Source organism: Typopeltis vanoorti, chromosome 14 (assembly GCF_054136105.1).
Source record: "Typopeltis vanoorti isolate ZY-2024b chromosome 14, IOZ_Tvanoo_1.0, whole genome shotgun sequence".
NCBI classification, from domain to species: domain Eukaryota; kingdom Metazoa; phylum Arthropoda; class Arachnida; order Uropygi; family Thelyphonidae; genus Typopeltis; species Typopeltis vanoorti.
This window is the reverse complement of record NC_143562.1, coordinates 74,013,535-74,036,414: the sequence shown is the minus strand read 5'-3', so window position 1 is coordinate 74,036,414 and position 22,880 is coordinate 74,013,535. Positions and strand designations below refer to the sequence as shown.

The 22,880-nt window shown below is 34.3% G+C and overlaps 1 protein-coding gene across 1 annotated transcript in view; it reads right to left on the bottom strand.

The window, feature by feature from the left end:
• The window catches only part of LOC150099666 (putative phosphatidate phosphatase), a 119,369-nt gene extending 101,962 nt beyond the window's left edge, over positions 1 to 17,407 (bottom strand). The window contains exon 1 of the mRNA XM_090404059.1: positions 17,359 to 17,407. Coding sequence (XP_090260185.1) covers positions 17,359 to 17,392 — 34 coding nt within the window. The 5' untranslated portion in view covers positions 17,393 to 17,407. The remainder of the gene's footprint in view (positions 1 to 17,358) is intronic.
• Between the last annotated feature and the right edge of the window lie 5,473 nt (positions 17,408 to 22,880).

Genomic DNA, 22,880 nt, shown 5'->3' with positions numbered 1-22,880 from the left:
CCAGCCAAAGGGCTCGTCGTTACCAACTGAGCTATAGAGGCCTTTGCCATATTTTAACAGAAATAATTGAAGTGAGCTTCTCTGAAGAATGGGTGGTGGAGGTGGGGAGGGGGGGTAAAGCGCTGCTCTCTTGGGAGACATTTTGGGTCAGATTCACATGATATTCGTTTAAATGCAAATATACCGACTTTTTCAATTACCGATAATTCCGTAAAGTTTTTAAAATAAATGTCGGTTACCACTAATTTATAGATAATTTCTTACATTCTAAAAAAGTTATATGGAAAGATATTCAATGAATAACAATAAACCAAACTTTTATTGAAGCATAAAACAAGATAAAAACAACACAAAATTTTATTCTAAAAGGAAAATAATATTAATATAAATTATAAATAAACTTAAGAAAACATTAACCTTTTCTTTTATTTAATGCCTTTTTCTATTAAAATGAGCTCATTGGAAACATATCTTATCGGGCTGTGATCATCTATGATCCAATTTTTCTGCAAATTAATCCAACAAATGAGAAGTTCTCTTAGATTCAACTTGCTAGTCGCTGTCATTAGGCAATCAAAAGCCATTTTTAAATATTTTTCGCTTATTTTTTTTCTCCTTAAATGTGCGTAATTTTCCCTCCAACAACTTGCGTTAGTGTCTTTAGCGATTTTTTTATTTTACTTTATTTTTTATTAGGATCAAGCTAACTCGTTTTTTTTTCATCATTTTTTATTATAAAAGCGTTCCACTCAGTCCACAATTATCTTCGTTATCATATATTCATCATGAAGATCGCAGGAACCGCATTGCAAATTTCAACAATCCTTAAACACGGAATCGATAACTTAAGAATTTTCTGTTTTTTTTTTGTTTTTTTTCAATTATAAAATCGTTTCACTCAGTCCACAATTATCTTCATTATCATATATTGTATATAAATTTACTAAAGAGGAGCCAACCCATGTTATCATGCATGATACTACAACAGAAAAAGAGTTCTGTCCATTTGTTTTGTTTAAATAGGATGTAATTTTTGATCGAGAATACAAATTAGTCTTAACATCGACATTTCAGATGAATGTGTTTTTCGTTTTCTCTTTTTAATAAATTAATTTTGTGCTAGATCTTATAAGTTTCTTTGTGCTAATGGCTTACATAGACATTTTAAGATGGCAATGTAAATAGCTGGTATACTTCCATCAATTGTTTGATTAATTTTTTTATTTTTTATTTTATTTCATTTATTTGTTTATTTATTTATTTTATTTTTTATTTTGAGCACTGTTTTCATACATCTGCATCTTCCACCTGTACGTTGGAAATAATACCACGGTGTATTTTTTATCCATAACTATATGCATTACAAAGGAAATAAAGAGATTAACAAAGCTTTCTTTTCCAACAAGTTTTCAACTAATTGAAGTTTCAATAATTTCAAAACACAATTTCAATAAACCGAGAAACAATGTGAAAAGTGAAAACTAAGTACATATATATCAAAAATTTGTTTTAAAATTTGTAGTTTTGTAGTTTTATTTTAAAACTACAAAACTACAAATTTTAAAACAAATTTTATGAAATTCAAACGTATATTCAAAGACCCTATTTAATCTTTCCCTCTTGAAAATTAAATCAAAACATTTAGCAGTTTTTTATTTATTTATTTATTTTTTAGTTATTGCTGTTATTGTTCCTATGATTAGCGAGTAGAAGGTAAAATATCCTTGAAGGATCTCTTTTTTTTCCTTTTTTTTTGGTACGAAATTTCTCTGATTTAAAGTTAGAATAAACTATGTCTAAAACTGGAAATAGAAAATGAATCATAGTTCATGCTTATCGAGATACATGGCAATGACTTTTAATCTGTGTACCCTGAAAATCACTGATCACTGATTACAGGAAACATTAGGGCCAAAATTTGGCCTGCCGTAGTTCTTAACTCCAGAATATATTATGAATGTGTTGAATGGATCTATTATTATGGATCTCTTATTATTTTTCCCGCTGTTACTCTATTATTCGGCAAAGGTGTGGACACGCCAAATATGAAGCGTTAAATTCGATTATGAAAAGAATTAAAATAATCTGAAAAGCGAACAGCGTCCTTAGAACATCGTTTTTCTTCTTTTTCTTCTTCTCCTTCTCTTTCTACTTCGTAGATACCTCTACTGGTTTCATCATTTAACAATTAAGACTATATTTGGAACACAGTCTGCGTAATTATGAAGGGCGGGAGTAAAAAAACATTCTTTTTGTTTCTGTCATTATTTCATTTTCTCTGGAAAATTCTGCAGAACTGGATTAAAACTGAGCGATTGGTCGCTTTTACTTAGTTCAGTCTTTTTTGATCAAATTTGGAATATATGATCTTTCATAATCTTTGATAGTTTAGTATAAATGGAGAGCAAGGTTGTAAAGGAGGAAGAATAGCATAAAAGGTTGCAGAATGTGCAACAGATCGTATTATTCGACGGATTTTGACCAGTTGTTCCTCGACCGCTTTTTTTATTCCAAGAAATCGTTAATATCTCATTTAAAAAAAAAAAAAAAGTGAGCCACGTGCTGAGAAAGCAGGGGATTCATCACAATTTGGAAGACATGGTTTTAATTATTGAAAATAATGCAAAATTCATTCTGAAGTTCGAGCAATACAACGGTATCGACACATTATCACTAATTATTAAAAGAATATCAGTGAAATATCCACTTCTAAACTGTAACTAATCTCCTGTTTTTCAGTACTTGTTCTTTCTTTTTTACATCCAAGATGTTTTATGAGATAAGAATATATGACAATATTAAAAAAAAATAATTTATATATCTGCCAACTAAAGCAAATTTGGTCATATGCAACTTTCAAAATAGCATTTTCCTCACAAATCAACTAATAGATTAGAGGAAAATTTTTAATTTTAAAAACAAAAAAGGAGAATTAAACATCAGATTTTAATTTAATTTTGATTCAACACACAGGTTACAGAAACAAATGGTGTATCGTACAGGAAATATTAGTAAAGTAACCTTTTTTCAATTAGCTATGGCAGTAGGAATTATTCGTAAATAATCCCGCTGCCTGGACCGTATGTTGACAATAGTATTTGGACACTTTACATGCAATGCAATTTTCGGATCCTACCACATACAAATATTCAGAGAGTGTCTGCATAAGCTTGGTAATAAAAGGTTGAATGTGCTGCATGTTTTGCACTGTATTCGATGTCAAAATGTCGGTTTCAGCTGAACTGATAGACTGCAAATAAGCCACACATCATCCCCTCAATGTCAAACGACGTTTGCACTGGTGTCTTTCACACCATTCCTGAACCGTAGTTGATTGGAAAAGGGTTCTGTGGAGCGAAAAATCACACTTCCAAATGTTTCACTATGGTGGTCGTGTTTGGATCTGGAGATTATCCGATGAAAGGTTAAGGTAGGATTGCATCATTCTAACTTTCAAGTTTGGTGGAGGTTCGCTAATGGTATGGGGATGTTTCAGTTGGATAGTGCTTGATCCATTGGTGGGCATGCCCAAAACTATGAAGTCTGGTGGCTACCTGGACGTCTTGGACAACTTCATGCTTACGACGCTGTGGAAGTACTTCGTCAGCGATTGCATGCTTCAACACGACAATGTTCCATACTGTACTGCATGTCCAAGACTGGTTTCCACAAAACAAAGTTGAACTGTTGGACTAGCTGGCTCAGAGTCCAGACCTCAACCTTATCGACGAATTAGAATGCCGAATTCGCTCCAGACCACAGCGGTGCTTTCGATCCATTTCTAATACGTCGCAAAGGAATATTCTTCCATTCTTCACACAAAACTACCTCAATGATGATGCTGGTTTTGTGTGAGGAATGGAAGAATATTCCTGTTGCGACGTATTAGAAATGGATCAAAAGCATGCCGCGAATGGTAGTTGCTGTCATTCAGGCCAAAGGTGGTCCCACTCTATACCAGAAATGTAATTATTATTATTATTACATCACACTTCCAGGGAGTCCAAAGACTCATCGAGGGAGGTCATCTACTCTACAGCTCTTCGTCTCACTACTCCACCAACCTTCATCATCTAACACCAACACCATCTACTGCCGACCACCACCACTAGTACTTTCACAGACAATCACAACAACCATGCCCACGGCGGGATTCGAACCTGCAGCCTTTTGGCTGGAGAGCGGATACGCTAACCACTCGGCAAATTAAAACGCATTATTTTTTTTTTTTATCACAACTAGGTGTCCATATACTGTTTTCAATATAGTTCATATATATAGTACTAGGACGCGAAAGATCGTTCTAAGTTCGATTCTAATCGCTGACTAGTGGAACTTTTTCTAAAACTTTCTTGGAGCAGTTCCAGAGTTAGTCTATATCTGGCAGGAGTTTTCTTCCAAAAATGTTGGTTTTTTTTCATCCCTTAAAAACAACAAAAGCGGCCGTAGAAAATATACTATTTCAGACAATAGCATATATAGTTAGAGGACACGATGTGGCAGCACTTTGTCTGTGTAATCTCCTCACTGAGTGTCATTTAAAATCACTGATAGTTGGGAGCTAGCAATTCTGTGATTGGCAGGGTGGAGGCTAGCTGCCCACTAGCAGCTATTGTGTAGTGTGTATTGTGGCATCAGAACTTGTTATTACTACTTTTGCAAGTTAACAATATGCAGTAATACCGTTAATTATCAAAATGATTGAACCCAGAACTATTTGGCGTATGTGCTATAGTTTTCCTAATTATGCCATTAAAAATGGTCAGAATGAACTCCACTGATTTTAATAGTTATCTTGAATAACAAATTTCATTAAATATTATGAAGCCACTAAGGAATTATTATTATCATTTCCATTCGTTTTGTCAGTATAAACGATCTAGTTATAATAAAAATAAAAGTAAATATCATTTCAAACTGTTTTGTGAGTAAGACTGGAATTAGAATTAGAGGTGGGGGGGGATCGTCATCATTAGGAAACATTTCAGTGTAGGTTAACAATGGAAATTATAACGATAGATAAAGTAAACTGTTGGCAATTATCGGAATCGGAACATTTAAACTCATTTGGCAGAGTTACGAAATTAAAAAAAAAAAAATCGTTGATTACTGTCGTTTAAAGTATGAGTTTTATGGAAAACCAATAGTAATAATCATGAAAATTGCTTTTGTTTTTTGTCTCTCATGTATTTCTACAATGCATACTCTTCCTGAAGGTGATAGAAAAAAAATTCGTTTATTATATATATATATATATATATATATATATATATATATATATATATATATATATATATATATATATATATATATATATATATAATAATATTTTCGAGATATTATTCGATTTGAGATATTAATATTTGAGATATATTATATATATCTCAAATATATATATTTGAAATATATATATTTGAGATATATATATAACTCAAATACGTTATATATATATATAACGTATTTGAGTTTAAGCCTCAGAAGTTAAAAATATCCAAACAAAGATCTCGCTTACACTATAAATATTTCTATTTCATGAACTAAAGAAAAATCGACAGCTTGTGAGGAATTCCGAAAAGTTTTTTCTTTCTTTCTTTCGTGTACCACCATTTCTGCTAAAAACTATAGTAATTTCTGAGTGTATTACGAGCAGTATACAAGACTCCAAGTAAATCTGACTAATAAAACGTTGCTGTCAACACATACCATACCACACATACATTAAAACTGCACCTGCTCTCAAAAAACAAGCCTCTCTAGCTAGACAACAGCAGTATAAAGTAACAAAGCAACTATAATTGTTCGTATTCAAAGCTGAAAATGAAAGACTATCAGACTACCTGATGGAACGAAGATTGAAAATATGCAGATATAAAGAAAGGCCCATCACTAACTTAAATGTCTCTGTCGTATCACCTCTTTTCCTCCTGTTCACTAAAGTAATCCACATTTCTTCATCCTTCTCTTATTCGTATTTTTTTGACCGCTGCTTCATCAAATGGGTTGCCTCCATTCCTTTACGTTTTCTCCAAACATGTAAGAAGAGGGAGTGCCTATTTACTAGCAGCTGCTGTTTAATTGCGTAAACTAAAATATTAATATATATTTTTTTAAATATTTAATGCGTTTTATTTTAATAGTTATATTTAAAAAAATACTCCCACTTCCTTGTGGAGTGATATCATTCCGGATACATCTTCCCTCTCAGCGCTGAAAAGTCACATTTCCATCAAGAAGTGTGACGTCATTTGAGTACGAAAGTGTGCTATATAAAATTAGTTGATTTGTTTAAATCATTGTATATGTCGGCGTATAAGACGACTCTCAAATACTACAGAAAACCCCTCGAAATCATGGGTCGTCTTATACGGCGAGTATAAAAAAGGGGACACTTAATTTCTTGGATGAACATTTAGGTAGTTACAATACAACGTTATATAAGAAAATTGGCAGTGTTTATAAACAAATTAGATTAATTTTTTGTTACATAAATTTATTTAAAATATTACAATAGACGTAAGTCTTAAAAAACAAATAATAATTATTATTAACCTCAATTTTCATGTTAATTTTCTTCATCATCTGTTGAAAATAGTTGTTCAGATTCATTGTTTAAATGATCGTCATATGGATCCCAGTTCGAATCCGGTGAATTGATTTCGTTTTCATCGTCATCAGTGTCCCACAACAGATCATCTTCCGTACCATTCACAAGATTAGAGATACGGTACTACACTTTTTAAAATGATTTTATTACAGTCTCTACTTTTACTTTATTCCATGCTTTGATCAAAATTGCACAACATATCAAGTGATGCAGCACGCATAGATCCACCGTTTGTAAATGATTTTTCACCAGTCAACATCCAATTATTCCACTCTTCTCGCATGTGATCTTTAAATGGTTTGTTCAAGCAGACGTCTAGTGGGTGCAATATAGAAGTTAAACCACCTGGTATAAGAGCAATTTTTGTGTTTTTTTTCCCTAGAAGACTTTTAGTATTCTCAGTTAAATGACTACCTAACATATCCCATATTAATAAACTGCGTTTCTTTATTATACCGCCTGGTCACGTGTTCCACACATTATGTATCCTTTTTTTTTTTTTTTTTAATATCTTCTTTCTTCCTCCATTCTCTTACCATCGGTAATGCAAACAAGTTTGCTTTGCCATTTCAATTACCCTTATTTTAAATCGAACTTCATACTTTCTTCGTTTTGTTGCTGGTTCCATAATTTTAAATGATAACAATTTTAATAATCCTAAAATTAAAAAAAAATGCAAAATTAATAATTAATTAAAATTGGGGTAATCACTTTTAATTAGGACAATTCGCGTAAATACTAAATCTATGCTATGCAAAAAAAATAACGGATATAACAACAATACCTAACGTTGCATTAATACAAGAAAGAAGAAATTGTTGGTGGTGGGAGGGGGGGGTCTTTGGAAATGATTTTTGATTTCCAAAGACGTCTTATACAACCGATATTTGTCGTCTTATACAACCGATATAAGCTTAAAACTTAAAAATAGCCTAAAATTTAGGCCTCGTCTTATACGCCGGCCGTCCTATACGGTAATTTTAATGTAAAAGATATGATTCTTATTTTCCTCCGAATGTGGACAGTTTGATAAAATTTGAGTGTGTTCACCTAGTACTAAAATAATCATAAATGATTCCTGTATGCTTGCTACACTCCGATGGTAGTGCAGTGTTACTTAAAAGTTGTTGCTATATTTATTTTGCCAGTATTTGTACTGTAGCTGTATTAAAGCGTTAATACCTTTATTTAACCAGATGTAGAATCGAGTAGAAAGGAAATCATGCAATCCATCTTCTTACTCCCCCCCCCCCACACACACACAGTTGTACTTTTAATCCGTCAGGTGTAACATATAAACACAAGCAATCTGTTCTAATGTAAACTATGCACTATATTTGCTTTCATGATTAGGACTATGGCATTTATTTCGGTTGAAGTTTCGTTCCGCTAGTTTTACTTTCCATGAGTTATATTAAGAGCCTTTAATATTTTTCAACCAATAGAAAACAGCTTTCTAATCTTTTCCTAATCTCTTTCAAGGTCAATGATAAACTTTTACGGACCTTGATTTCCTATTGATTGTTACGTCACAGTCTGTAGATGTAGAAACGTGAACTGAATCATAACACAAAAGGTGATTATTTAATGCAGAGATTAAAGCACGAAATTAAACTGTGACACTGTTCAAACTACAAATAGTCTAAGCTGGTGAAATATTCCAAAAATAAATAAATAAATAAAAATTAAATTAATAGTGAAACACGTAGTACTGACGGAAATGCACACAATACCAAATGAACTAAATGGGAATATTATTATTCCAAATAATTCAGGTTTTTTTCATCATTAATTTCGAAGTGTTGATCTAGATTCTAGAAGAAGGTAGACAGCCATTGATATAAGCTTTGATAAGTTCCTCTGATATAATATCAGAGGAACTTATCATTGTAGACTAAACGTGTGCAGGCGAGAGAGAGAGAGAGCAATTAAGGGAATGGGAGGTGAATAGCCGTTTCCAGTTACAGTATAATGCTTTTATCGGCTCAGAGCACAGACCGAGTGTGCTGTCGCCAATAGCTAAATAACTGCTGTTATGACAAGAATTTTAAGTAGTGAGGCATGGCGTTAGTCTGACACTACAATGTGGAATACCAATCGTCTCCACGTTATGCTGAACAGGAATATCTCAGGGGGGGGAAGAGGGGGGAGACAATACGTATATAAATCATATGATATTCGAGGCGGTATAAACAAAACTGGAAATTTAAAGTAAATAAGTATGGGAAAACTCCTTATTGCTACTTACTCGGTCCATATTTCAACAATTGGTTGCGATGGCATTTAATCTTATTTGATCGCTATAATATATTTGAAATGCTCCATAATATATGACATTTCTTACTACATATTTTTCGTTAGTACTTAACAATATATGTTTGTTTTTCAGTCATATTTTCCACAATCCGCATTCATCTATTTCTTCATCTACCTTGTGTTTTATTGTTTATTCTCCGTCTGATTTCATAAATCTCTACTTTGCTTTTCAACGAAACTTCGCTGAAGCCATCGATTTAACATTATCGACAGGGTGTAGCACAGAGGCAGCCTGCTTCACGGCGCGGCTTAATAAGGGAGCTCGTTCAGCCATATTGCGGAAAGACGTTTTTCCAAGCTTAAACTGATTAAAAATTATTTGCGAACAGCAATGATCCAAGAAAGATTGGTAGGTCTAGCAACTATATATTGACAGAGGCGGACATAGCTTATAATTTAAATTTAGAACAACTTATAAATAGTTTTATTGTGCGATATTCCCGTAGAGCAAACATTTAATTAATACAGTCATCCCTCGACTTACGTCCTTTCGAAGTTACTTCCCATAATGGAATAAATAACATTTTCGACTATACTTTCGAAGACGCAAGCGAGCATAAAGTAAACAGTTTTTTTTTATTTAGCAACAATGCATCATGCGAAGTGGCAACAGCACATTCAGCAGCAACCTCCCTCGGCAATCGGCGCGTGTCTTCAACAGCTCCTCTATTGATTTTTGTATTCGAAAAAATATGTTATTTGTGTATTTATCGTTAAATATTTCGGGACATTTTGTACAACATCGCCCCCTGCACGCCCAATTAAAAAAAACCTAGTGAAGCATCACAGAAAAAGAGGAGAGCAATTGATCTTGAAAAGTTGCAAGTTCAACGATAGTTACGAAGCAACGAGAAGGTCCCATCAGTGATTGGAAAAGCTATTTCCATCATGCATAGAGGACCTGAACTAAAAGCGCATACCCCTTAGCACTATGACCATAACCGCTAAGGCACTAAGTCTCTTCAACATGTTGAAGCAGAAAGCAGAACCCGATTATAATTATAATTTTGCACTGCATAATATGAAAATGTATGGTGAATCGGGAAGTGTCGATGAGAAGACTGCCAAAGAGTTTGTGGAGAAATTGGATAAAATTATTACGGAGGAAAATTATTTGCCACAGCAAATATTTAATATGGATGAGACCTTCTTGTTTCGGAAAAATATGGCGGAGCGGACAATTCATCCACAAAAGCTAAAATCTATGCCTGGTTTCAAAGCTCTTAGTAGTGATAAAGACCGCGTTACGATTCTGTTAGGGAGTAATGTGGCTGGATATAAACTGAAACCCTTTGTGATAGGCACATGAGAATCCACGAGCCTTCAAAAAACATTACGAAGCATACTCTTCCAGTTCATTAGTGGAGATATAAGTCGTGGATGACTCAAAAATTGTTTACGGATGCCTTAATCAACTGTTATGTTAGTGAAATGAAAAGCTATTGTATGAAAGAAAATGTAGAATTTAAAATTTAAGATTACCGTCTTATATCGGTGATCTTCACCAAGTTCAAGATCATGTTTCTCCCTCCAAACGCTACTTTCATTGATCGAACCGATGGATCAGGATCTAGTAGTGTTTGAGGTTTATTATCTTCGGAGAACTTTTTCACAAGCCATTTCTGCTAATGAAGATAACGACCAGACTCTCATGCAATTCTGGAAAGCATTCATTATTTATCACGCTATTAAAAGTATTGCTGTAGTTTGGGACGAAGTGATCTCTCAATTTATGAGTTGCATATGGAAAAAGACATTAAAAAGGTTTGTGCAGGATTTTGGAAGTTTTGAAAAAAAATGAAGACCTTTGTAAATTGAGTGAAGAAATAGTGGGCCTAGCAAACAACCTTAATCTCGAAGTGAATGATGAAGGCATAGTTCAACTCATAGAAAGTGCCACTGCAGAGTTGACCAAGGAAGAATTGGTAGAACTGGAGGAACAACGTGTTGCAGAAGAGAAAGAACGAGAAAAGGAAGAGGAAAAAAGAGAAAAACAAAGAGAGGTAGTTTTACAGTGAAGGGTCTGACAGAAATGTTCACTGCAGTTAGCGATGTTCTCAAAATGGCTGAAGACATGGACCACAATGTTGATCGCTACTTATTAGTAGAAAGGAAAGTACATGATGCGTTTGCTTGCTATAAACAAATGTATGATGAAAGGAAAAAGAGGAATAAGCAAAGCACATTGGACATTTCATCGGAAAGCACAAAGGATACACCAGAAGAGCCGCAGCCTGGTCCTTCACATAGGGAAAGTAATGAAAATGTGATTGTGGAGGAAGACTTGGCTGATTTATTCTCCTGTTTTATAGTGGCAGTAATGCACAGTACAGTTTTATAAGGTTTGAAAATTAAAATGACAGTATACGTATTACGGTTAAGTCCCTGACCCCTATAACTCTGTTGATTTAATGTATCGACTTACGTCCTGTATGATAGAACGGAACCCCGACGTAAGTCGAGGGATGACTGTATTATTATATAATTTTTTCGCATTAATGTTTCTCTTGTAATAAACACAACATAGCAATTGCAGTTTCCTTATATTTTTTGTCTTATAATCCATCAGGGGCGATATTTTATTGTTTGCTTCAGGGGGAGATCTAATCTGGCGACGCTTACCCCTGATTATCGCTATCATTGGTATTGATCAATTACTAAACAACTTCTTAGCAAGAATATGAGCAAAAAGAAGGGCCTCTGTTCCATGGCAGTTGCGAATATTTATCCTTCAAGTTTAACCTCTCGCAGGAGTTAACTTTTGACATGAACTCAGACATAACATGCGAGAACGGATAAATAAAGATCATATCCTTTGCATGAATTAAAATAAATCGTATTAGAGCTAATTTAGATAGTTTAGTTACTGAACTTTAAGTGATTTTCAAATGACGTCATACTTTTTGGGGAAAAAAAGTGTGAGACTGTCTGTAGTTGAAGAAAGTTCTAGATCCCTAAAGTAAAGTCACACTGAATGTCACACTTTATTCAAAGCATATTTTTTGTCCTGGTATCTGTGCCATTTTCTGTGATTATTAAAGTCAAAAATGAATAAATCGGATAGAATATTTAATTATTATTATTATTTCTCCAAGAAGTCAAAAGACTCAGTGAGGGGTCGTTGCTCGAGAAAAATCATTAAACTGTAACAGCAAAAAATGGCAAAGGTTATTGGGTCACTTGGATTTACTCCGTATCTTCAAACAGAGGTGAAAAACATATGAAAACATAAAGGGTTACTACAATTTGTAGAGTGTGTTTTTATCGAAACCGTGTTGTATAAGTACCGCGTTCAACAAAGGTTACTACAATTTTAGACCGTTATATCGAAACCGCGTTATACGAGGGTTACTTGCATTTAGAAATTTAAGTACATTCATTCATTCATACAAGTACAACATTTATTTTACAAAAGATATTCTACCTTTTTCAATTTAGCTACTTGAATACAAATTCAACCCTACGGTTCTTCTTTATGAACTGGTCAATAACATCGTCATAAAAAGTTGGTTGTAACTTAATTTTCCCAAGCAACACGCACACTTGTAAAGGCTGGCTGAAGTCCACTGGCTAGGGCTACTTTGACTGCGTATGGCCCGTGTTTAAGCAACAGGGTGAGATGACATGGAGGGAGCGGAAATGGCTATGCGCGCGCATGAATTCACAGTGCTGAAGCGAGGACCTGGATGCTCCCACAACCGAGCAAGCCGAGGTAGCTTGACTAGCGTCGGCCTTCGATACACAACGCAAAGCTCAATTATTGCAGGGCAAGCTTAAAACGTCTTCTGTCTACAAAAATAAAAACCTAAATGGAATGCTTATAAATGCATGCATTTATTAACAAATAAATATTACTTCTTTCTTAATTAATGAGCTTGCGCAGCAAGCATGGAGAATTTGCAACTGATTAATACAATTTGTAGACCGCATTATATCGAAACCGCGTTGTCAGGGGCGCGTCGGCCATATGTGCAATGTGTGTGACGCACACAAGCGCCAGGACAGTAAAGGCGCCAAAGATTTGGTATGATATTTCAAAGAAATGGCAAACACCACTTCTACTGAGCTGCACAGGCTCTAAAAGGAAGATTGTTCAAATAATAATAATAATAATAATATAGTGATAGTCTATCACTACAATATTTAGAAATCAATAACGTGATCATTTATGTTCAGCAGTTTTGTGATGAGACATAAGAAGTAAATTAAAAAAAAAACATTTATTTTTGTTTATTATTAGTATTTTTAATATTTTTCTACTCTAAAAATTAAAGAAAGTGTCCAGACTCCTTCTGTAGTGTGTATTATTCTACATTGTTCTAAAAATGCTATTACGAATGTGGAAATGAAATTACTGAAAATGTTTCACAGCGCGCAGTATGACCAACATGAACGTAATACATTAACATACAAAACACCTGTGTGGGTATCATTGTTCGCACCCAGAATGACGTGCCACCAAGTACCATGATTCATAATTCTTAGCATGTACTGTGTAAATGTCTCGCAAAAAAAAAAAAAAAAAAAAAAAGCGAATTGCTTCTTTCAGGTGTTCGATATCTTTGTTTGCTGACATTCCGTTTGATAAAATCTCCCAGTACATTGCTACACGTAGAAAGGTCAGAAACAGAGAATAAATAAAATAGGGAGGGCATTTAAAATATGTTTAGGGAGAAAAAGTTCTTCTTAACAACTGATGCAATCATTCAAAACAATATACATTAATTAATTACAACAACGAATAAAAAATTATAAATTAAATCTCTTCTTCTTCTTCAACCTTTTGGTTCTGTCCACTGCTGGACGAAGGTCTCCCCCCCCCCCGTGGTTTTCCAGACCACTTGGTTTTCTGCCTCTCCCATCCATCTCACTCCTGCAATTTGTTCCAGTTCATCCCTCCACCTTCTTCTCGGTCTTCCTCTTTGTCTTGCTCCATCAAGTGGTCTCCACTCTGTTGTTTTTCTAGTCCATCTCCCGTCACTGCATCTGGCAATATGGCCAGCCCATCTCCACTTACCCTGTTTAATGTATTTTACAATATCCATGACTTCTGTTTGGGATCTTATCCAGGTATTTTGTCTTCCTATCTCTTAATGTTATTTTTAGCATACTTCTCTCCATGCGATGTTGTGTTGTTCTCAGCTTTTTGTTTAGGGCATCAGTTAAAGTCCATGTTTCTCCTCCGTATGTTAGGACACAAAGTATGCACTGGTCGAAAGCTTGCCTTTTTAGACTCATAGGGATGTCACTTCTGAATATGTCTCTCATTTCCCCATAAGCAATCCTTCCAAGGTGAATTCTTTGTTCAATCTCTTTTCATTTGCAATCCTCAAACGATAACAATTGACCCAAATATACATATTGAAGTAACTTGTTCTATTTCATGGTTTTCAACTTTGACAGTCCTATGGTTTATATATTTATTCATCATCATTTTTGTTTTTCTCTATTTATTTTTAATCCAATTACTTTGGAGGCTTCATTTAGCTGATTTAGCCTTTCTTCCATCTCTTCAAGATTATCTGATATTAGGACAATATCATCTGCAAATTTCAGATGATACAGCCTTTCTCCATTTATGTTTATTCCTTTTGTTCAGGGGCGAATTCCCCATGCTTGCTGCGCAAGCTGCAAGCTCATTATTTGAGAAAGAAGTAATATTTATTTGTTAATAAATACATGCATTTATAAGTATTCCATTTAGGTTTTTATTTTTGTAGCAGAAGACGTCTTAAACTTGCGGCAATAACTGAGCTTTGCGTTGTGTATCGAAGGCCGATGCTTGCTCGTCTAGTCAAAGCTACCTTGGCTTGCTCGGTTGTGTGAGCTTCCAGGTCCTTGTTACAGCACTGTGATTTCATGTGCCGCACAGCCATTTCCGTTCTCTTCACGTCGTCTTAAACACAGGCCATACGCAGTGAAAGTAGCTCTAGCCAGTGAGCTTCAGCCAGCCTTTACAAGTGTGCATGTTGCTTGGGAAAATTAGTTACAACCAACTTTTTATGACGATGTTATTGACCAGTTCATAAAGAAGAACCATAAGGTAGAATTTGTATTCAAGTAGCCAAATTGAAAAAGATAGAATATCATTTGTAAAATAAATGTTGTATTTGTATGACTAAATGTACATAAATTTCTAAATATATAGTTTTAAATGGTCAGTAATTCATTATTCCGCTAATCGCACCACTCACTCCCTCAATGATAACAAGAGCAAGCGTGAATTTCAAGACCAGCATTCGCCCCTGCTTTTGTTTCCCAATCAAGGCTTCTAAAGACTTCCTCTAGTGCAGCTGTAAATAATTTGGGAGATATGGTGTCGCCTTGCCGGATGCCTTTTTGTATTTGGAACTTTTCACTGTTTTTCATATAATTTAATTACAGAAGCTGCATTATTGTAAATATGTTTTAGTGTTTCAATATATGGTTTCTTAGATCCCTGGGTTTCAAGAGCTTTTAGTGTTGCAGATGTTTTAACTGAATCAAATGCTTTTTCGTAGTCGCTACAGGCCAGACTTAAGGGTTTATTGTATTCAATTGATTTTTCAAGAGCTGTCTTAATGTGTGAATATAGTCCAAAGTATTGTAATTCTTTCTAAATCCAGCTTGTTCACAGGATTGCATTCCCTCTAGTTTAGATTTTATTCTATTTTTAATTCTAGATTTTAATCTAATTAAATAAATTTAATCAATTAATTAAAAATTAATATTCACTAAAAATTTATTATTATAGCTTTGGTATAAAGAAAAAATAAATATAAGAAACAATAATAATAAGCAGATAATAATATTTTAGCATCATTACGATATTACTAGCAATAATATCTCTACAAATGTGAACAGGAATACTCTCTATCCCTCCCCACCCAATTATATAATCCAGTGCTTCTCTGTCGACTTCATGCGACCCAAATTTATACTCTGAGTATAAATTGCTTTTTAAAGTTTGGCTTTTTTTCTGCGAAAATTATCGTGTGTGTGTGTGTTTGAAAAAAATAAATAAAGAAAGAAGAATGATTAAGGTGCACATGGCTTAATTTCATAACGCTAGGCCACCCGAAGAATATGGTCGCCGATTACAGGCTTTATTTATTTTTAAGGCTTATTCGACCAGTTCCCAAGCTAGTCGATCTCTGGCACAGACAAGTAGGCTCCTCCTGGAAACTTCGGTTTTTAACTCCACATCTGAAAAATTCGACAGTAGAGCTTACATTATTTCAGCCATAAAATATAGCTGTTACAGTTAGTACCACGAGATGGCATCACTTATCTCCCGTAATTTCTCCTCTGAAAGTGCTGATTCTTTTGAGCCTCCAAGCTCAGCTGTCAGTGATGAAGTACTGTGAAGTTCGGTTTCTTGTTTATCTTTAGGAAGTTAGAGTTCAAGGAACTTTGCCTACTCCTTTTGCGAATTTGTTAAATGCGATATATCGCATTTAACAATTTCCAGAGTTAGCTCGTTGAAGCAAGCAGGCATATGTTTATTCTCCTGGGAGAAACCTAGGAGAATAACCATAGCAAAATTAACCTTTGAACACATGCACGACTACAGATAAATAAATAGAAGCATCATCTCTTATCTGGTACACTTTGTGCACATCCTGGCGATTGTGAGAAGTGGTGATAGGCTGCTTAACAGTAGTCAAATACCTCAAGCTACAAAGCTACCGCCTACTCCCTCCAAGAAATGAAAAGCATTAGGAGATTTCTTTTCTTTTTATTATTACAGATGTAGAATATAACACGACATAAAGTACTTAGAATAGCACAGACACAACACAAAATTTTACAGCAATGTAAAAAGACAGCCTTTGAACGTCAATTTATTTATTTTCTGTCCATTGGCAACACAAACTTCAGCAACCAAATAATATAAATAAAGTAAGAAGTAAAATTTACAATACGTAACAGAAGACAATAGTAATAAAAGTTAAGACATACAGGGAAGAACATGAATGTTCAAATTTAGATTATACTGCTATCTGGTGTGCCAGAGCTTGACACACCAGATAGCAGTATAATTTTAATACATCTCATGTTTATAACATGATACATCTATTCGTTAATCATGAGGGGGAGTCAGACATCCTGTATATATATAACTGTCCTGTATTTCATTATTTTTAACTTCCCATAAAATCCCGGATACACAATTATTATATATTTGAAAATGCTGAGTTGGCAACATAAAAATCCACTATTGCAAGAAATTATCAGCCTATGAAATGACGCAAGAAGATAGCGTTAAGTAATTATTATCATTATTATTATTATCTGAGCCCTCCAGGGAGTCATGGACTCATCGAGGGATGCTATAAATCACCCAAACTAGCTATCATACCTTCCCTTAAATTCATTCACACTAGATACACTCACTACCTCTAAAGGCAGACTATTCCACTCAGTCACTTGTCTGTGAGAGAAAAACTAGCCTTTACCTCTTTCTTCACTGCGAACAAATTTAACTTCCATGGATGACTCGGTGTTCTCTCCCCACCTTCCATATAACGAAAAATTTCATCAGACGATATCCTATAACACGCATTCAAAAGTTTGTAAACCTCTATCATATCACCCCTCTTTCTCCTATTAAGAGTTCTACAATCCACATGCTCGCAATCTGTCTTCATAACCTAAATTCCATAATCCGGATATAATTTGTGTAACTCTTCTTTGCACACTTTTCCATAACTTCTTTATCCCCTTGTAACCTGGGAGACAAAATCTGAGTACAATAATTCAGGTGTAGTCTTATCAAGGCTTTATAAAGAGGCAAGACGGCTTCCTCATCCTTACATGCTAAGATACGCTTCATTATTATTATTATTTACTTTAAAAAAATAAAACCTTCCAGTATGCAGACGACACGGCAATAGTATTCATTCACAACAACAACGCAAATATCGCTTACACAAATATGCAACACGACATCAATCAAATCACTAACTGGTTAACCGAAAACGGCATATATATAAACCCTGGGAAAACAAAGCTAATGATATTCAAAAATCCCCAAACCCTGCCCATAGAAACTAAATATCTCACTATCCGATATTCGCCCTCCTATACACAAAGCGCTGAACCTAAAGCTACAACCATCACACAGGTGAAAACAACACGCTATCTTGGACTTCACTTCGATGCTGATAAAAGTTGGAACAGCCATATAAACTACCAACACACGAAGCTTAGGATAATAGCAAGCAAACTATATCGATTAAAAGACATAGCCCCGACACACATAAAAATACTAATCTATAAAGCATTATGTGAAAACATTTTAAGATACGCAATCACATCATATGCATTCTGTGCAGACTAGACTTAACAGGTTACAATGGTTGCAAGATAAAATGGTAAAACTGATATTCTGGGAACAATCCACACTTATGCAGGCAGCACGGACACAACACAAAATATTTAAAGTGAAACACTTATGCCACTACACAGTCAAGTTAAAACATTACTACAACCCAACCTATAGAGTAACCAGAACAACATACCAGATAACAAAACCACAGTCAACAAACTACATAACATATAAGTACAACAATCACTACGGCAAAGCCATCCGAAACTCCTACGTACCTGACATGATAAACAAACTGCCGTTCGACGACAGAAATCTTGGGACATACAGAGAGCTGAACCATGCGCTATATTAATATTATAGCGAGAATGAAAATTAGAGAAATTCCTGTCTCTCTCTCTCTCTCACACACATACCCTATGACAAATCCCTCTCAAAAAACACCACTACAAGGACACAAACAAACACACCATGTCCAAATCCAACCCTATTTGCAAAAAAAAAAAAAAAAAAAAAAGTTAAACTGTGTAATAGCAGCTGAAGCCTTTCAAGTACGTACCAACAAACAGTAAAATCACCACCTAGCCTGGCTTGCGACCAGTATAGAAACATAACCACGAAACCACCGCCATCTATTATCTCCCTCAGATAAGCTCTGCAAAGCTTCAAGGAAGAAATGAGAAATGCCTCTCAAATTATTATTATTACATTAGTTATCCACTAAAAATATTTCTGTATAATCATCACTGTTAATATTAGAACATGTGTTTTAAATGCAATAAAATAGAGAGGCAAAGAGTGCTATTAAAATGATTAACCGAAATCCAATGTAGAAAAATTTTGTAAAATTATACTGAGGATAACTATTGTACATATATGTGTAAATATTCTCGCAATGAATAAAAATATTATTCATTTTAAAACTTATTATTATTATTATTATTATTATTATTATATAACTCTATTCAACGTATATATGTACGATATTAACCAGCTACCTCTCAAAGGCAAAATCTTCCAATATGCAGACGGTACAGCTATAATATCCATCCCTAATAATGCAAGCATATCCCAAACAAATATGCAGCATGACCTAAATCTGCTCATTGACTGGCTCCAAAAACTTCATATACCTATACTCTTATAAGACGAAAATAATTATATTCAGAAATCCACTGAGTGAACCAGTTGATAATATATATATATATATATAACATCTAACACCCACTTTCCAACATAAAAAATACACAGAACAGTAAAACCACTACCATCACTCAGGTGGAAATAATACGATACCTTGGAATTTACTTCGATGCAGATATGGTCTTGAATAGCCACATAAACCACCTGCAAAATAAACTCCGAACAATAACTAGCAAACTCTACTGGTTAAACGACATAGTTCCCACACATCTGAAAACACTAATATACTAAGACACGCCATAACAACGTATGCTATCTGTGCACACTATAAACTAAATGGATTAATATCATTACAGTACAAAATGATACAACTGATATTTAGAGAACAAAGAGACAATGCTGGCTTTATTATTATTATTATTACTTATTATTAATATTATTATTTCTTCGTGTTGATCCCAGTTGAGGTGAAATGTCTCAACTTGCATCCTCGAATCTTTTCATTAAGCTTATCTGAGGATGACACCAGTTAGTTATTATTTATTGGTTTGGTTACTGTGTTGAAATAGGCTAATGTTTGATAGGGCTGATATTCACCACAGACGTGGGACGAGAAATTCATTCATACACACACATATGAATTATTATTATTATTATTACGTGACACCTCCAGGGAGTCCAAGGACTCATTGAGGGAGGGCACTCTACAACTCTCCGTCTTCACCAGTCAATCCATCAACTACAACGAACTGCAGCTAGTATCATTATCTACATCAACGCCACCTACCGCCACTAGTATTTTCACAGACAATCACAAATATCCATGCCCATGGCGGATTCGAACCCACAGCTTTTTGGCTGGAGAGAGGATATGCTGACCACTCATCCCACCAGGCTGGCGATTTATATACACTGCATTTATACAAATTTCTACAATGTCAGAACACAAAATACTAACAGCAAAACACGTATGTTACTATGCTAAAATATTATTTTGATGCCAACTACAGGATAACTAGAAATACATACTGTATAACAAGACCTCAGACAACTAAGTATCACATATAAATATAATAATTACCACGGAAAGGCTACTCGAAGCTTTTGCATCCCAGATATGCTCAATAAATTATGAATAAAGGAACCTTACAAACTACAATAGCCTGAAAAGGGCCTTAAGGATATACTATGAACAAGAAATATGCATCCCTACAAACTTAATTAAACACGATATATTAGTTCAGGCTTTCCAGTTCAGTGACGCGTCATGGCATTCCAAATTGTCATGTGAGTGTGTGTGTGTGTGTGTGTGTGTGTGTGAATTTCTCGTCCCAGAGCTGTGGTGAATATGAGACCCATCAAACATCAGCCTACTTCCAACACAAAGCAATAAACAATAACTAACCAGTGTCATCCTCAGAAAAGCTTACTAAAAACTTCAAGGATGCAAGTTGAAACATTTTAGATCAACCGGGATCAACACGAAGAAAAATAAAAATCCATTTATTATCCATTTATAACTACAGTATTTAAATACAGTAAAGCAAAAATAGTTAATTGCAAATACCGTATATATAATTTATTGTTATTATATAAATACTATAAAAAATTAAAATAGCGTTGTGAGAAATATATATATAGAGAGAGAGAAAGTTTTTTTAACTTGGGTATATTATGTATTCAAGATACCAAGTAATTTTATATAAACTTGGTTTTTAATCCTATTTCCCAAGTGAACAAACAGACAAGTAAGTCAAGTTTGCACCTGCACGTAGTGCAAGTCTGAGGCATCTTATGGTAGTGCCACTCTGGGCAACTCGTGGTAAAGGTGGATTAAGCTCTGATCACTTTCCTTAGTATTTTTCCTTAATGTAAAGCACATCCCCTTGCGAGATGTATGATGCTATGCATTAAAGGCAATGGTCCACAAGGGGATGTGCTTTACATTAAGGAAAAATACTAAGGAAAGTGATCAGATCTTAATCCACCTTTACCATGAGTTGCCTCAGACTTGCACTATGTGCAGGCTCAAACTTGACTTACTTGTCTGTTTGCTCGCTTGGGAAATAGGATTAAAAACCAACATATATATATAAAAATATATATAAAAACCAATACCCGACATATATATATATATATATCGGGTGCTACCTACGTTTGACGATAATACAGAAACGTGATCTATTGCTATTAGTATTGTGCTACTTTTAATAAAAATGCTGAAGCCTCAATGGCGTATAGTATGCTGCTTCAGTTCTTTCAAGCAAGATTACCATTTTGTGTTTTAAACTGATTAGATATCTCTCATTTTAGTGTGTGTCTGTATGTGAGACAGATCAGAACTGAAAACTATCATCTCTATTTTAGTACGTTGCCCTTTATAAAGCAATTATATCATTTATGCAGAAAAAAATTCCCCCCAAAAAAGAAGAAGCAAAATGGCAGTTTAATAACGACTCAAACATCGTTCCAAATAGCAAGTTAAACGATTTTGATAAATGTTACGAAGTGCCAACCACAAAAAAGAATGATTGTAGTATTATTTAGATCTAAACAGAATACAGTTACTTATACTTTATTTTGTCTTCTTCTGCTCTTTGACATGTACAGTATCCCGCTGAAGTAAAGGGAATATTTTCCTTGTGGTTTAATAGTCTCATATTTATTTTATTCTCAAGGACAGAGCACATGTAATGCACGTGCCGTGCTATGACCCACGCGTGCCTTTCCTCCCTAACAACAAGGTAATTGCAGGTCGTGCTGTCACAGCATGCTATTGCATACAAGGTTTCTTTCCTACTCTCCCTCCTCCCATAACTACTACCGCTGCATACTTTACTTCTAGAAAAGGAGAAACAATTGTTATTATTCAAGACAGTTTAAACACACACAAGAAAAAGAATTTCGTAACGTAATCTGTTGCACATCATTAAAATAACAAATGCGTCACATTGCATTTCTTCGGTTCTTGATTACAAAACTCACAAATATTTATAAAAAAAAAAAGAACAACATTAATAAATAAATAATAATTAATTTATAAATAAAAGTTAACAAAATTAATACTTAATTTTGTTAACTGGATCAGTTTGACAGAAAATTCCGCAGTACAGTGCGTTAAAACATAAAAATTAAACAACTTCTTTAACGCCTTTTATTCCCAAAACATTTCCCGAATATAAATATTCTTATATATTTATTATACATACTTGCATTTCTAACCTTGATTTAGAATGTTTGACATATGTAAATGCATTTTATTATTATTATTACATGACATCTCCAAGGAGTCCAAGGACTCATCGCACGAACCCATTATTTCATATTATGTATTTTTTTAAAATTCTATTTATTTATTTATTTTACAAAAAATTGCTTTTGGACTCATCTGTGAGAGGACACTCACTCCCGCTAAAAGCTGACCTTCTTCCCTACTACTACATCCAATTACATTCAACGCCATCTACCGCCCATCACTACTACCAATAGCTTTTTTTTTTTTTTTTT